We start from the raw sequence: 14,695 nt of genomic DNA on the forward strand, positions 1-14,695 counted from the left end.
CCACAGAACGCTGAGGTGGCTGCTGAAGACAATGAAAACAAGAGAACCCCAAAGAGTGAGAGCAAAACAAAAAAAAATGAAAACAATTAAGAAAAAAAGGGGGAAAGATAGACAGAGAGATTCGGCAGAATCATCATGACTGGCCAAAACTGTGGTGCATGCCTGTTCCCAGCGACCCCATCGACAGCATGTTGAGATCTGTGTTGATCGACGGGTGGCCATTCATGTTCAGGTTAACATTCATGGCCGGACTCATGCTTATGCCGGGGTTGATGTTCATGTCCGTGTTGACATTCATCATCTGCCCATTGTCAATCTCCATACTGCCATTCATGTTCATGTTAGGCGCCATGCTCATGTTGCTCCCCATGTTCTGGCTGTTGTTGATATTGAGGCTGTTATTCATCATGACATTGCCATCAATCATCTGGTTAGAGTCCATCATCTGCCCATTGTTCATGGTATGCCTACCAATCATGATTTGTCTGCCGCTCATCGTGATGGTGCCGTCCATCAATTGGCTGCCATTCATCAGCAAATTGGCATTCATGATCTGGCTTCCGTTCAAAGTCAGACTGCCATTTAGCACATGATTTCCGTCCATGATTTGGTTGCCATCCATGATGAGCTTTCCGCCCTCAATCTGACTGTGGTCCAGAATCCTGACACTACCGTCGAAGCCACTGAACGCAACAACACCCTCTTTGGTAGGCGGTCTTTCGGAAGCAGCAGTCTGTTTGGGCATCCAGACATGTCTTTCGCGCGTGGAAGCGCTCGTGACAGCAAGATTCATCTTGCGCGTAGATAAAGCCACCTCACGGGGCGTTGGTGGTGCATCGCCAAAGGTCCGTTGCCTCACATGCTTGAGAATCCGTCGGTCAATAGCCAGCGCACTAGTGGAACAAGCACTCTGATTGAGGAAACTGAGCGTCTTATCCATGAGGATCAGCAAGTTTCCGCCGTCAACATGTCTGCTCAAGAACTTATCACGGTAGCAAGCTGAAAGAACAAGCATGTTACCCCATTGACTACAACATACAAACTGGTTAGCAAGGGACACCGAGTTAAAGACCAAACTTCAAGTCGACTTACGCATGGGCAGTCCCGAAAACATTGGTAATGATGGGCCGCTCATCTCCCAAATTATGGAACGCCTGAGTGCTCTCAACCAAAGCACGGATACCCCTCTGGGCATAGATTTTAATCTGCTCGTCAATGGCCTCGTAGGATGAGGTCTTGGGGTGAATTGTAGGTGCCTGAACATCAGGCCGGAATTCATTGACGGGAAAGTAGGCCTGGCCTCTTCGTAGATTTGCACCAAAGTCCAGAATCTGCTTCACAAAAGGTCGGTACGTGATGACCTGCGCTCCCCAGTACTTGGCACGTAGTCGGGCAGTCAGAATATCGCTCGCCGGTGGGTCATCTTCATCAAACTTGAAGTTAGGTCCGACCCAGAGCATATCACCCACACGCGACTGCGCAGTTTTCACATCACAAAAGTCATTTTCCGGATCCAAGGCAGGCTTGGCATTTGGTCCGTAGAACATGCGATGAATCTGGTTCAAGTGCCGCCGGAGATACAGCTGCGCCATGTAGCTCTCAAACACTGTATCCGAAAACGGGCCCAACTCGGGATCAGTAATCAACATCAGGTTAGGATACGGAAGTGTGCCGTCATAGGCTAGTATTCCAGATTGCTGACGGGGAAGTTCAGCAACAATGTCACTTTCAAGTTGAAGGCAAGTCCAAAAGGTGAAGATGAGCTGGTTGTCGCGCAGTTTTGTTGGGAATCGGTTTTCTGCTTTTAGTTCACGCATACGATTGAAGCTGGGGCGCATGATATTGAGCAGAATTGTAGAACCAGCCGCAATATAGGCATGACTCTCGATGACTCTTCCCAGCTGTCCAAAGTATAAGCCCGCAAAAATGTTAGCCTGGACATGCTTGAGAGTGTTTCCGCCCATTTGAGAACCAATAATGTCCAGGGCCATGGCGAAGTAATCCAGGCCAGGAATCACATCCATATTGCGAGTGTGAGGGGCGCTCGTCTTTGCTCCAGGAGTAGCCGCAGAGGTTCTGCGGAAAGAACTAGTGGCGGGCGAGCTGACGGTACGTTCACCAGGAGTTTCTGAAGGGGAGCTCTGGTGGTTGCCGAAACTAGGAGGTGGCTCGTGGCGTGCAACAGACGGCGAAGCGGCAGCCAATCCAGCAAGATCGCTAGGCACGAAGTCATGAATATAGTCTCGGCTCTTGCAAATTTTGCCGAGAGCAAGAATGACAAGGACAAGGCCATTGGAGATTGTACGAGCTGGCCAGCCGTAACGTTGCTGTATAGGTACCTCGAGGTGAAACTGTATGCGTTTTCCACCCATAACAGCCTCATGTTCTACTTTCTTCCTCTTTCCACTACCTGAAGATCCTTCGGGTCCGGTTGGGGTATTGGCCATGCTCCGGTCTTCCACGGATTGGGCATGGTGGTGGGCAGAGCTCCCAGTCTTGGGAAGTGTGTCCAAAAAGGCTTGCATCATGATACGGATATCGGTGACGTTGACAATGGGGTGCATGTTGAGAATATTTTCGATGAAAGAGCACGCCATGCTGACCATGGTCTCTGGTTCAAGGTCCATGCTTCCCAAAATGTGGGCATTGGGGGACCGAGGGGTCAGATGAGAGCCATCGAAGGGGTTCATAGGACTAGCTGGCCCAGCATAACCCCAACGATCGTCATTGGGCGAGTCGAGTTCATAATCTCCATCATCGTATTCAAAGTTTCCTTGATCCGAGGTCATGTTGCCAGAAAGAAGTTCGCTCGTAGTACAGGAAAGATCATGAGCTGAGTTGGTAATAACGTTGCTGATTGCGCCACGACTCCCACTCCGATTGGCGTTACCATTGATGTTCGTGTTGATGGTAGTGTTGGCGTTAGACTTTGAAGTGTTACTAATATTGCCATTCGAGGTCGTGGCAGTCGGAGTGGCGCCTGGAGTATCGCCCCAATTTCCATCAATACTGTTGTTGGAATCTTTTAAATCGTTGTTCTGGTTGCCAACAGGTCCATTATTTTTGCTACTGGGAACGCCAGTGTCGCGACCCTCGCCCCGACCATGGATACGCAGAATTCCACGGGCCTCTTCTTGGCGAATGGGATACTCGCTCGGAAATTTTACTTTGACCTCTGGCAGCACATCTTGGACTAGATCCTTGATGGCAGGCCAGTTGAGCAGATGGCCAGCACCAGTGGTGTGATCGGGTGGAATAGAAGGCTCTCCAGGTCGTACGACTGGACCTGGCTCGGCTTCAACCTCGTCGTCTTGACCAGTGCTATTCTCGTCGTCAACGGGGCCATCCATCTTTGGATCAAGGCTGGAAGGTGGTGGAGACGGGCGTATCTTGACTGTTGATTTCATCTCATCGGGCACCTCTGGTACGGCAGATACAGCATCAGAGTCTGGGCCTAGTCGCGGATTGGGCCGTGTAATGGATTGGTCATCTCGCCGGGGCTCTGAATGTGGCCGTGTTGGGGGCTCAATCTCATCCATTTCCATGAGGTCGTCTCCTTGTTCATCTTCCTTTTTGAAGCTGATTTCGGGGTCTCGGCGAAGTAGGTACTTTTTGATTGCCTTGACCTCTTCGTCGGTCTTGGTAGCTTGGTCACTCAGAGCTGAAACTAGGCGTTGGATGGCCTGGATTCCGTCTAGAATATCAGTCTGGACCTTGTCGGCACTATACGCATGATAAATTAGTTGTGGATAGACTGGTCATAAAAGTAAATTCAAACTTACGCTTTGGGAACCGGATCACGGTATTTGCACTCCAGGCCCTTTTCCTTGCAGTTTTTACACGGCTTAGTCTCATCACATTTAGCTTTAAGAGTGCGGCAGCTATCACAAGCCTTTATGGTCATGTTAGTGAGTATTTTGCTTTTTTTTTAAGGGAGGAGGTTAGCGGGGAATGGACAAGATGAGCTTACCTGCGATGCTCGGTTTGCCTTTCGTTTTCCAGTCACAGTCGACTGAACCATGAATTCTTGAGCGTAGGGCTCAGAATAGGGCATTGGTGGCATCATGGCATTCTGGGCCGCAAATTGCTGAGGGGGTGGGCGGTACGCATCGTGGGGCGCAGACGGAGGGCCTGGTGGGTGGCCATGGAAGGTGGTAGGTTGTCGTCTCGAGTCTTCATATGAGCCCATTATGGGCTGCATGCCGCCTACGCCAGGAAGAGGTTGAGCTGAGCCGGCTACTGGAGTAGGCGGGGGCATGGAATCCATTCGTTGTGGTTGCGGCTGCGACTGCATGTGCATCTGTGGCTGTTGCGACGACTGTTGCGGTTGAGGTTGCGGTTGCGACTGTGACTGCGACTGCTGCTGTTGACCACGGTCATCTTGGTAGTGAGATGGAGGGGCGTAGGATGCTGCTATTGTGGGCATGTGCGGGGCGGGGGGCTGATGAGACTGAATAGAAGAATGCGGAGCCGGTGGGCGATGGGCGTCCTTCATAGGGCCGTATTGGTGAGAGGGTTGTTGGTGATGGTGGCTCTGACCTCCAGCACCTGGCGGTTGCTGTGATGTAGGCAATGGTGGTTGAGAAGGGTCGCGATGAACGCTAGAGCGAGCGTCGTCTACATAAACCTGCTGCGAGTGCTGATGCTGGTGGCCACTCATCTTGGACGACTGGCGAGAGTCGGGCTTTATTGGCGAGGGGATGTGGTGTGAATGCGGGCCCAGAGGAGCGCCGTGGCTAGAATGATTCGACTGAGATTGGTAGGGCGATTGGATGGTTGGGTGGTGGGCCGAGAGCCCATGCGGCGACGTAGCCGGGTTCAGGTGGGTGGAGAGAGAAAGCGGCCCCGAGTGAAGCGGCGGAACGCCCTGCACTGGCGATGGTGTGTGGTGGGGCGCCGTATTTGAGGGGGAGGCGGAGTGGGCGGGTTGGTGGGGTTGTTGGTGTTGTGGGCCGGGAGACTGCTCAGGCGGGCGCGAGTGGTAGTACTGCGGCTGGGAGGACGAGGGCGGCGGCGGCTGCTGCTGTTGTTGGTGGTGGTGAGCAGAGGCATTCGGCGCCGGGGCCGAGGCTACGCCGTGGGAATGGCCGTGACTGTGGTGGACCGGCGGCGGTGGTGGAAGGTGCTGATGAGAGGCCGAATGCGAATGGTGTGGATGCGGATGCGGATGCGGGTGTGGATGTGAGTGGGGATGCGGGTGAGACGGTGGTGGGTGCGATGACGGTGGTGGCGGCTGGTGAGGAGACATGTGATGTGCAGGCGATAGCGACGGTCGAGAGCGCGCAAGGGACTGGCTTCCGGGCGGCCACGGCAGATTGTTGTTGGACTCTAAGCAGGGACGCTTGGAGGGGGGAGGGCCAATGTCCATGTTGGGCTCGGGATCGGGGCGAGGCCTTGTATAAGTAAGTATACAGCAGTCACAGAGCGAGAGCACAGGAATCTGCTCTGCGCATGTGAATGGGCGCTAGAATCGGTATGTCTGATTTCTTTGTTCAAGGACTCAGTGGTCACGAATTTTGAGGGGAGACAAGATGAAGGAGTGCCAGACGGAGGCGGAGGCGGACAAAGGACGTTGTGCGCTCTGAGAGAACGAGAGAGCGGAAAAGTGGCGAGGTTGCACACGTGAAAAGACGTGGTCGCTGGCGTGGTGGGCGCGCGATGTGGGCGCAGTGAGTGCGAATTTGCGAAGGGAGGCTTTGTGTGACAATGGAGGTGATGGATAATGATGATGATGATTCGGGCGGTGGTGATGAAGGAGGGAGAAAAAACAGAACACTAGCAATCAAGGCGAGTTGATCAGATATGGGGCGAGCGGCGGGCCTGGTGGATATTGGGGCAAGCACAGATGCACTGTAGGCAAGTACCAAGCTGGAGAAGGGCAGCCAGTCAGTCAACGCAATTGCAGATGCAGTTGCAGTAGTTGCGTTGCAGATGCAGGCAGTTACAGGTGGACGTCCAAGGGCGAGCCGAACTGGCAGCGGGAGGGAAAGTGCCAGCAAAAACAGGAAGGAAAGGCGGGCAGGCAGGCGGCACGGAGGACGCTCTACAAACAGCGTTGGAGGTCGAGTAATGGGGAAAATTGCACAAAAAATAAACAAAAAGGAAGATTGGGCAACAAGTGGGAAAAATAGGGTAGTTGAGTGCTCAAGGCCTGGCCAGTGCTGGTGGTGGTCTGGCTGCTTTCTTTTTTCTTCGTCTTTTTTTTTCGAGATCATATCCAATCAACCCGATCAGGGGAGGGGTGGGGGGGTGGACGTAGACAGACTCACAAGAGACAGAAAACACAAAGCCAATAAAGCAGAGGCTGATGTGGATCAGAATGATCGTCCTTTCCTTTTTTGAGGGGGGGAAGACACGGGAAGAGGGAAGAAGGAGGGCAGAGGTGTGTAGGCGAAAACAGAAGGAAGAAAAGCCAGCAAGAGGGGATTGTTTTGTTGTTTCCTTTGGCCTTGAGCTTTTTACGGGGACCTGGCAGTGCGCTTGCCATTTCAAAGACGTGGTGAAGGCGGAGATCCAGGCACTTGCTTGCAGTAGTTTCTTGGTTCTTGCGCCAGGCGCAGCCGGTCGACGGCTGTTACTGTTTCGGACGGACTATTAGATGAGATGGCTGGTGGGGAATTTGCTCCTGCCAGCTTTGGCGGGCGAGAAGAGCCGGGGGGGGCTATACGTGTGTGTGTGAGTTTGTCTGTCTGTCTTTTAAAAAGAAAAAAAAAAAGAAAGAAAAAGCTGTCCAGGCCTAAGACTTCAGGCTGCCAAACTGCCAGGCCAGCCAAAAAGCCACAACCAGTGCCTGAGTCCAAGCCAAAGCCAAAGTGACAGAGACACAAACCAAACATACAACGTACATAATATTCATAGGCATTTTGTGTTGACAAGCTGTCGTGTCAGTATAACTCGACAACTAGTTGTCAGATGACAAGAACACGGGCTTCCATATTGGCATTGAACCCTGGCCCAACCAACCACCTTTGCTGCCCCAGGCTAACCCAAAATGCTGCAAAGAATGGAAGTCTAGCAACACGCTAAATCTGGCCCTAAATGGTCAGTTCAGCGATGCTGCAGAGATGCGGCACAGAACGAACTATGCAGCGCGTTTTTTTCGGCAAGTCTAGGCCTAGACCGCATTGGTGCTAAGCCAGGGCAGAACAAAGGCGCCTAGTTGGGGATTGCTAGTCGAAAGGAGACAAGCACAAAACTACGAGTAGCTAGAGATAACCAGTTCAACAAGACCTCACAAGAAGAGCTGTGGCGAGCGAGACGTGACCAAGCACGGCACAGAATGGACGGCTGATCAAGATGGCGAGAACAGATGCGCTGTACAAACAAGGATAGCCTTATCTGCACTTTTGTGCTTGATCGGACAGTCTGCCTGGATGCTTATGAAAGCGTAGATGTGCTGTTGGAGGCTCATAACAGCAGTAATCTTTATTGTATTCCCGAAACGCCCTGGTGAGTAGTACAAGTGTCAGTCTTACTGACATGTGTACTCACTAGCAACTAATCATGAGTTCTATTTGAAATAGATGGAGTGTGTCTTAGGGTTATGCAAGCACACAGGGTTATCAATCACACATCATGTCATCGACATCCTCATTCTCTGCAGCATGCTACATTATCCCGCCCTCTGATGTCATCCTCTGTCTGACTCAAACCTCGCTGCATAGGTCTCCCTTTTCTGCTTGTATTTTTCTCTCCCTCGTTGGGCCGGTCCGCAAGATACCAGACCACGTCTGCGTCTGCAGGAGGACAGACCAAGTCCAAGGTCTATATCGAGCTATAATTGGCACTTGTAACTGCTTGAATGCATAGCATCTGCATGGCGGGCGTTGTTTTTGGGTGCTTGTCAAGCTGAACATGCACCGCCGATACTTGCATAGTAGAAGTAACTATAGTATAGCAGCGGTGGCAACTATACCTTTTTGTTCTTGCACTGGCTGCCGCCACCTCCTCGTCCCCGTCCTCGTCGTGGGCGTTGTCTCACTGTCTTGACGCTATGGCGGCCAGAGTTTAAGTTTTTTTTTATGATAGATCGTTTCATGGTGAACTGCAACGCGAGACGGGGGAGGCAAACCCAGTTTTTTCCTTCTTCTCTCACTGACGCTGGTCAAGAAAAGATCAAGCAAGACTTACGCACGTAGGGTAGATGTCATACATAATCAACTATGTACAGATGTATCAGAGCGACAGTTAGATGACTGAAAGGTACACACATGAAATCTGCGCGTGCCGCCGGTGTTAATGCAGAGTGTGTTCAGGCATAAGATGGAGATCTGTATATTGTCTACCAGAGACCAAGTTGACGTGACGTGACTGACTGCACAAGAACAGATTGAAGAGACTCCGGATCTATGCATTCGTTCCTGAACATGGAAATAAAGACAAGTACACAGCCATTTCTAAAAGTGCTTGTGCAAATAAACAGCCCCTCTCTGCCCAACCAGTTTGACTGGTTGGCGCTGGCACTGGCACTAGCACTGGGGCTGGCGGCGGCTTGAGCCGAGACGCGGACTTTTTGTCCAGTCCATCTGGCTGTCGGGCCTTGAAGACCCTCTGAAAGCCATGAGCCACCCGCGGGAGAAGGCCTCTGGAACCATTCCAGGGTCTTCGATAGGGTGCTACAACAACGTGCTGGAAGCCCCTACAGCAGCGGCCAGCCCCTGTATCAGTAAGCAGCACTCGTTATCATGTTGTGCGCCCAGCCCGAGACACTGGCCGGCAGCACAAAGGGGGCACTGGGCCTGGAGGGATGGACAAACAGCCAAAGCTCAAGGGTCCTGAGCCCGAAAGGCCAGCCAGAAGGCATAAGGCAAAAGGCAGAGGGGTTGTTTCGAGGCCAGACCAGCAGAGACAACAGAGATAGACAGCAAAGGCGGGGCGGGGCGCTGGTTGAAGCGACTTTGAGCCTGGAGTATACCCGAGAATCACCCCCACCAGTAAGCTGAGACCAAGTGGGGCAGCTGAAGCCCGGGGATTTTGTCGCCAAGGGCAAGCCGCGTCGGCGTCGGTCCGTGTGGAGGTGCAAGGAGGCCGGCTGCGCTTTTTACATGCAGACAGACACGAGCACGGCCATCTGAGTGAAGACTGCAGGCTGGCTGGACGGGCGAAAGGGACTGGGACGGCGGCAGGTGCTCACCAGCAAAAAGGCACACGCCAGACAGCCAGCACGCGCCCGTGTGCAGATCTGCACACACACCATCTTGATTTGAAAAGGGCACAGCGAACATTACGTACGAATGAGAGCTTGCGCGTGCGTCCTTTACGTGGACCACGCCTCGCCTACGAGCCGTGGCATGGCTCCAAGATGCGTGCATGCAAGCACGGGTATACATACCCCCCTCCCCCCTCTCCATCCATCACGCCAACAAAAACCGGCTGTGCCAACTTCTTGACGAACCACGAAAAACCAATACGAGAATGGGAAACAAACAGTCCGGCGAGAATCACAAAGAAGAAGAAGAAGACGAAGAAGAAAAGAAAAAGAGGGACCTGCAGAAGCGAAACCGCGAGAAGCACGGCAACTCACGACAAGGGAGCACAGGCACAAGCATATATTCATTTGGAGTCAAGTACTTCAGACACTTGTGGAAGCACTCGGCGAGGAGAGCTGCCTGTCTTGTCTTGTCTTGTCCTGTCTTACCCTGCCTGCCCTGTTCTCTGCTGTCTGGCTCCGCCCACAACTGACGCCATTGTGCCGATGTTGTGTTACTGCTACGCCATCAGTCGCCGGGTCCTTTTTCTTTCCTGTCTCCTTGCAAGTCTTGTTCTTGTTTGACAGCTTCAGACAAAAAAAACGCATCCAGCCCAGATAGTACAAGGAGCACAGGATCTCCATGTATAAAAGTCTATGTTGACTTGTCCCAATACTTGTGTGTCTGCGTGCGTTTGTTGCCCTGCCCCCTGCCCCTCGTCTGGTCGTTCTTCAAGGGTTGGTCCTAGCTACTCATGCCCCTCATATGGGTGGGTACAGGTACCAGTACACACCATTGTAACTATGGCTGTTGTGTGTGGTGCGTTCTTTCAACGTCCTTTTCTTGTGTCATGTGTCTGTCTCTGCCATTCCGCGACCCCGTTCCACAGGCCAGGGACAGACAGAGTCGCCAAAGTCCTACAAATAAAGATGGCAGCGGAAAGAAAACAGTGTTCCAATGCTAGAAAAAAACACAAGACGAGAAAAGACACTCGAAGAAAAGAGAAACGACAATACAACCTGCATGAGAGTCGCAATACGTGAGAGATAAAAATGTAAAGTGTGCATGCAGGCTGGCCAATTTCCCTCGACTCTTGTTTTCTTTTCCCACCAGTCTTCTTGTCTTCGAGGCCAGGCCCAGGTTCTTCTCCTCCTCCTCCATCAGGAACAAGAATCCCTGGAGCTGAATCCACAGACATTTCCGGGCCCTGCTCCCAAACTCCTCCCACAGCTTGCTCCCAAGCCTCCATGACATAATCAGTAACCAACTTGGCTAATAACCCGAGCCATGCCCTAGCCAATATCACTGTCCCAGTTATAGAGAGATAAGTGGGAAGGAAGATGGAAGATGGACCCTCTGCTCCTCCATGTGCCAAGCTGATATGTTGGTGAAAAAAAGAAATCTTAAATGAGGAGCACGTTTCCTGAATATGAGATTAGAAGAGAAAAAAAACTGACGCCCTGGCAAAGCCCGGCCGGCCTAATCAAGAAACAAAGAAGCACCACACTAATCGAAACGTCAGAGTGTCCATTGTCTCGCTTCCTTTGATGGCAGACTAGGCCCAGTCCAAACCAGAACAAGGCGACTCTCGGGCGACCCTCGAGATGGGCACAATGAACAGGGCTGGGGCTAGGCTTGGCCTCGCTTGGCCTTGGTGCCTTGATTTGGCACACACACAAGCAATCTAGGTCAACTCTGCCGGGGTTCCAACTCGAAGCCTCGAGGGTCTCGCCTGGCAAATATCAGAGACAGCCTACCGACTAGAGCTACCTAGCCCAGTCTGGCAAAAAGTCTGCAAATCCGCCAACTTTCCTCCTGTTTGCAGAGGGGTGGGTGACCATGATCCATGGCGTCTCTTGCAAGGCAAGTGGCCTCGCAGACACATCGCAATCTTCGGCCGGCTGTGGGATTGTCTCTCTTATCTTGTTATTTTCTTTTTCCTGGCATAGTCATAGTTCCCCGTTTCAGGTTCTGCTCATCGACCGCTGGTCCCATCTATCTGTTTACCTCAAAGTAGAAAAAAAGACCCAATCCCTCTGTGGGGAAAGGATCAGGGAGTCGTGAAGATCATGACGTCGCAAGGCCGCTACATGATGCCAGGAGCACGAGCTGATGCTGCAGCTTGTGCGGTGCTGAAACTGGATTATGCACCAGACACAAAGTAAAACTACTGGAGATGATAGACTGCACTACAACGCCGTGGTGAGCCGCCGCCGCTTGACGCTTTTCTTCCGGCTGGGCCAGGCCTGTGCCTCTGCCATACCCACCGTGTTGTCGGCTTGCTCGACGCTGGGGCGAGCCCTGCTGGCCTGGCCAGACACAAGAGACGCCTTGCTCTTTGTTTTGTATTTGCCATCGTTGGTGTCTGTAGTCTCCTCTGTGACAGCCTCGTCTTCGACAGGGCCGGTTTCAGACGAGTTCTTCTCTCTCCCTGAGCCCTTCGTGGTCACCTCCCGCCCCTCAGTGAAGACCAAATCGCCCCTTTGGCCCAGAACCTCGCGGCCTGCTTCCTCTAGCAGAATCCCAAAAGCCAACAGGGCCGTCTCATCCATGCTCCGCTCATTGATGTTTCGCTGGCCGACAAAGTGCTCCTTCTTGGGCCGCCCGGTAGGCTGGGTTCCGAGCGCATCGTAGAATCGGCTAGAATAGGCGTGGAGACCCTTGAGAAGCTCACTTGACGGCAGGACTCCATCGCCAGTGCGAGGCAGCAGTCGCTCATGCGAGTTGTAAAGATCGTACTCAGCGTATAGTTCCGGCCCGTCTGCCATGCGAAAGAGCGCCTCATGGGGGGCCAATATGGCGTTTCGCGAGGACACGCGCCGCGACGTGTTCAGACTCCAGTTGGGGTCATCTCGACGATGCGATAAAGAAGTGCCCTGGCTGCTGGTCACAAGCCCTGGGAGACGTTGTTAGTAAGGGCGCAACTCTTCAGCAAACACATGTGCGACAGGTCCTACCGGCTACGGCGTCATAGAGATTGGCGTGGTGGCGGCGCTTATGGCTCGTCTTTTCGCTGGCGCCCTGCGTAGAATCGTCTCTGTCAGCATCTCTGGCTTTCAGAGGAGCAGTTGATCTAGCAGCGCCCGTGCTCGTATCGTTAGGACTGGCTGTCATTCTTAACATCGGTTTGGTGGTTGTGTATTGTTTAGTTTAGCGGTGATGGATTTTCAGCCGAATGAAGATGAACAGATCAAGGTGCGGAAATCTCCGTGATGCATGTTAACGTCAAAAGAGACGGTAATTCAACTTATACATTTGCGACGTGTCTCTGAGAGACGGTGATGGCCTGAATACTCGAGCAACATATTCGTCTCTCAAATAAATGCGACGAACAGTTTCGCAACAGCCTTGTACAAGATTTTGGCAAGGCTATTGTAACCCTAAGACATTCCTACATGACGTATTATGGGTTATGCACTTGGTAAAGGCCACCATGAATCCAAACTTGGGCGACCTACACTAGTACACTCGTACAGAACTTGGGCAAGATTTGAGTTCCTATTAAGCCGAAAATTTTGTGATTGTTTGTTGTTGTTGTTGTTGAATGCGACAATCATACAACCTATGATCTGCTTCCACGACCCGCCATGAACCATCTGCGCTTTGCCCGTGAAACCGGCGAGATCTCTGGTCGCCGTTTTGCTGCCAACGTGACCACCAGCTTGCTCCGCTCCTTTGAGCTATACCCTCAAATATATTTTGACGGGAGCTTCGATGTCCCCGTGAATCCGCCATCCACAAAGAGGCACTTGGAAACGCAAAGTCGCGATTTCGAGGCGCACTATGGAGGGGTGAACAGCTTATGTGTAGAAAAGTTCCAAGGCCGAATGTAAGTGGCGTCAAACCCAAGGAATGATAGAATAGCAAGAATCGAACTGACATGGATTTGACTCAGTTTGGCTACAGGCGGCTCCGAGGGGTCTTTGAAAATATGGGATCTCGAGACGTGCCGTCATTTTACGGGGGAGTTCATTTACCGGCCTAAGGTTGCCATTCCTAGAGTGCGTCTAGACAATAGAAAGTATGGTCATACCAATGGTATCACGCACGTGGACTTTGACCAGAACGACCATCAGGTGGTATTCACGAGCTCATATGATGAGACGTTGAAGCAGTGGGATGTGAGCCGGGACAAGGCAACCGCGTCGTTTGATCTGCGGTCACCCATCAATACTTTTGCCATAAGCCCAGTCGCCTCTGCAGACAACCTGATAGCATGTGCTCTAGAAACACCGCATATCCGTCTCGTCGACCCACGGACAGCCTCGACGTCACGGGCCATGCTATCCGTTAGCGGAGGTGTTTATTCGCTGGCATGGAGTCCTGTTAAAGAAAGGATCCTGTGCTCGGGACACACAGACGGAAGAATACAGGTGAGTTGCTCCTGTGTCCCTTCATGGGGATACCAGTCATGACTAAAAAACGTCTTGCGATCTTAGATATGGGACTCTCGAAGATTCTCACACCCAATAGCCATGCTAGATCAGGAGGATACTCTGGGAGTCACACACCACTTTAGACACGCAACACTGACCGGCGTTCCTTGGACCAGAGCCCGCCACTTCCGGGCCTCAGCGCGAGCCCATGATGACGCAGTTGTTGGTCTTTCATGGACTGACGACGGCAACTATATCGTGTCTGCCGGCCTGGACCGACACGTGCGTGTCTGGAATGCTGCCACCGGTGCGAATACGCTCGTCGGGTTTGATTCGTCTTTTCATGGCTGGGACATGCTTAATTTGAGCCTTGTGATCTCGCCAGGGTGCCTATCATATATGTCACGGGAGCTGCTCTTCATGCCGAATGGACACGAGATTGAGGTAGTGGAGTTGCACACAGGCAGGACCGTCTCGCAGCTCCGTGTGCCCGGAAGCGATAATCGCCGCGGCGCACGCAGTGCGAAAAAGATCAAGGCAATTGCGTGGAGGGGGTCCAGCGGCTGCAATAGACCCTTAGGAGGCACTATTGGAGGTGCCAATACTTATGGCGCGATATATGCGGCATACGGAGACGGCAAGATCAGAGCCTTTATGCCTAAGATGCCCGCAGTCGAGGACGTGGAATTCGACCCTGCAAATGAAGAGAAGGAGACCAAGAAGCGCAAGCGGAAGGCTGTCGATGATGTCTACAGAAGCCTCATGGGAACGCAGACAAAGTTCACGTAGGGACCTGTAAACCGCTCCCATTCGGTCTTGTCATTGGATTCCCGCCTTGTGATACATCAGGCCGGAGGTGGACCCATCTGTGGCTGGCAACCAACAGCGCCACAAAGCCCGCGCCACACGCACAAAATGCCCTAAACTATCCTTTTTTTACCCCACCAAAAAAAAAGTTTGGGCTGGCTGCAGCAAGTAAAGTGGGCTGGCCCATGATCCTGTTCCCTGCAGACCATTTTTAACTTTTGCAACCCATACGCAGGATAACAACCTCTTTGCGTTCTACATCTCCCTAATCGACCAATCGACCACCTCGACTTTATCGTCAATTCCACCAACAAACCCATTACA

At 52.4% G+C, this 14,695-nt stretch overlaps 3 protein-coding genes across 3 annotated transcripts; 1 reads left to right on the plus strand and 2 right to left on the minus strand.

The window, feature by feature from the left end:
* Positions 1 to 133: 133 nt before the first annotated feature.
* Positions 134 to 5,368, minus strand: BROUX77_007983 (uncharacterized protein; the record flags this gene model as incomplete). The annotated part of the gene is made up of 4 exons (XM_073753136.1): positions 134 to 1,028; positions 1,093 to 3,723; positions 3,783 to 3,892; positions 3,971 to 5,368. The coding sequence occupies 4 exons, from the start codon at positions 5,366 to 5,368 to the stop codon at positions 134 to 136; spliced, it is 5,034 nt and encodes a 1,677-aa protein (XP_073602276.1).
* A 6,009-nt stretch (positions 5,369 to 11,377) lies between these two features.
* BROUX77_007984 (uncharacterized protein) lies at positions 11,378 to 12,311 on the minus strand (the record flags this gene model as incomplete). The annotated part of the gene is made up of 2 exons (XM_073753137.1): positions 11,378 to 12,084; positions 12,146 to 12,311. 2 exons carry the CDS (start codon positions 12,309 to 12,311, stop codon positions 11,378 to 11,380), a joined length of 873 nt encoding a protein of 290 aa, XP_073602277.1.
* Positions 12,312 to 12,775: 464 nt separating this feature from the next.
* BROUX77_007985 (uncharacterized protein) lies at positions 12,776 to 14,353 on the plus strand (the record flags this gene model as incomplete). The annotated part of the gene is made up of 3 exons (XM_073753138.1): positions 12,776 to 13,017; positions 13,084 to 13,561; positions 13,628 to 14,353. 3 exons carry the CDS (start codon positions 12,776 to 12,778, stop codon positions 14,351 to 14,353), a joined length of 1,446 nt encoding a protein of 481 aa, XP_073602278.1.
* Positions 14,354 to 14,695: the final 342 nt, after the last annotated feature.

This window comes from Berkeleyomyces rouxiae (genome assembly GCF_048999995.1).
Source record: "Berkeleyomyces rouxiae strain 22BRR77 chromosome Unknown BrBRR77_ptg000012l, whole genome shotgun sequence".
Lineage (NCBI taxonomy): Eukaryota > Fungi > Ascomycota > Sordariomycetes > Microascales > Ceratocystidaceae > Berkeleyomyces > Berkeleyomyces rouxiae.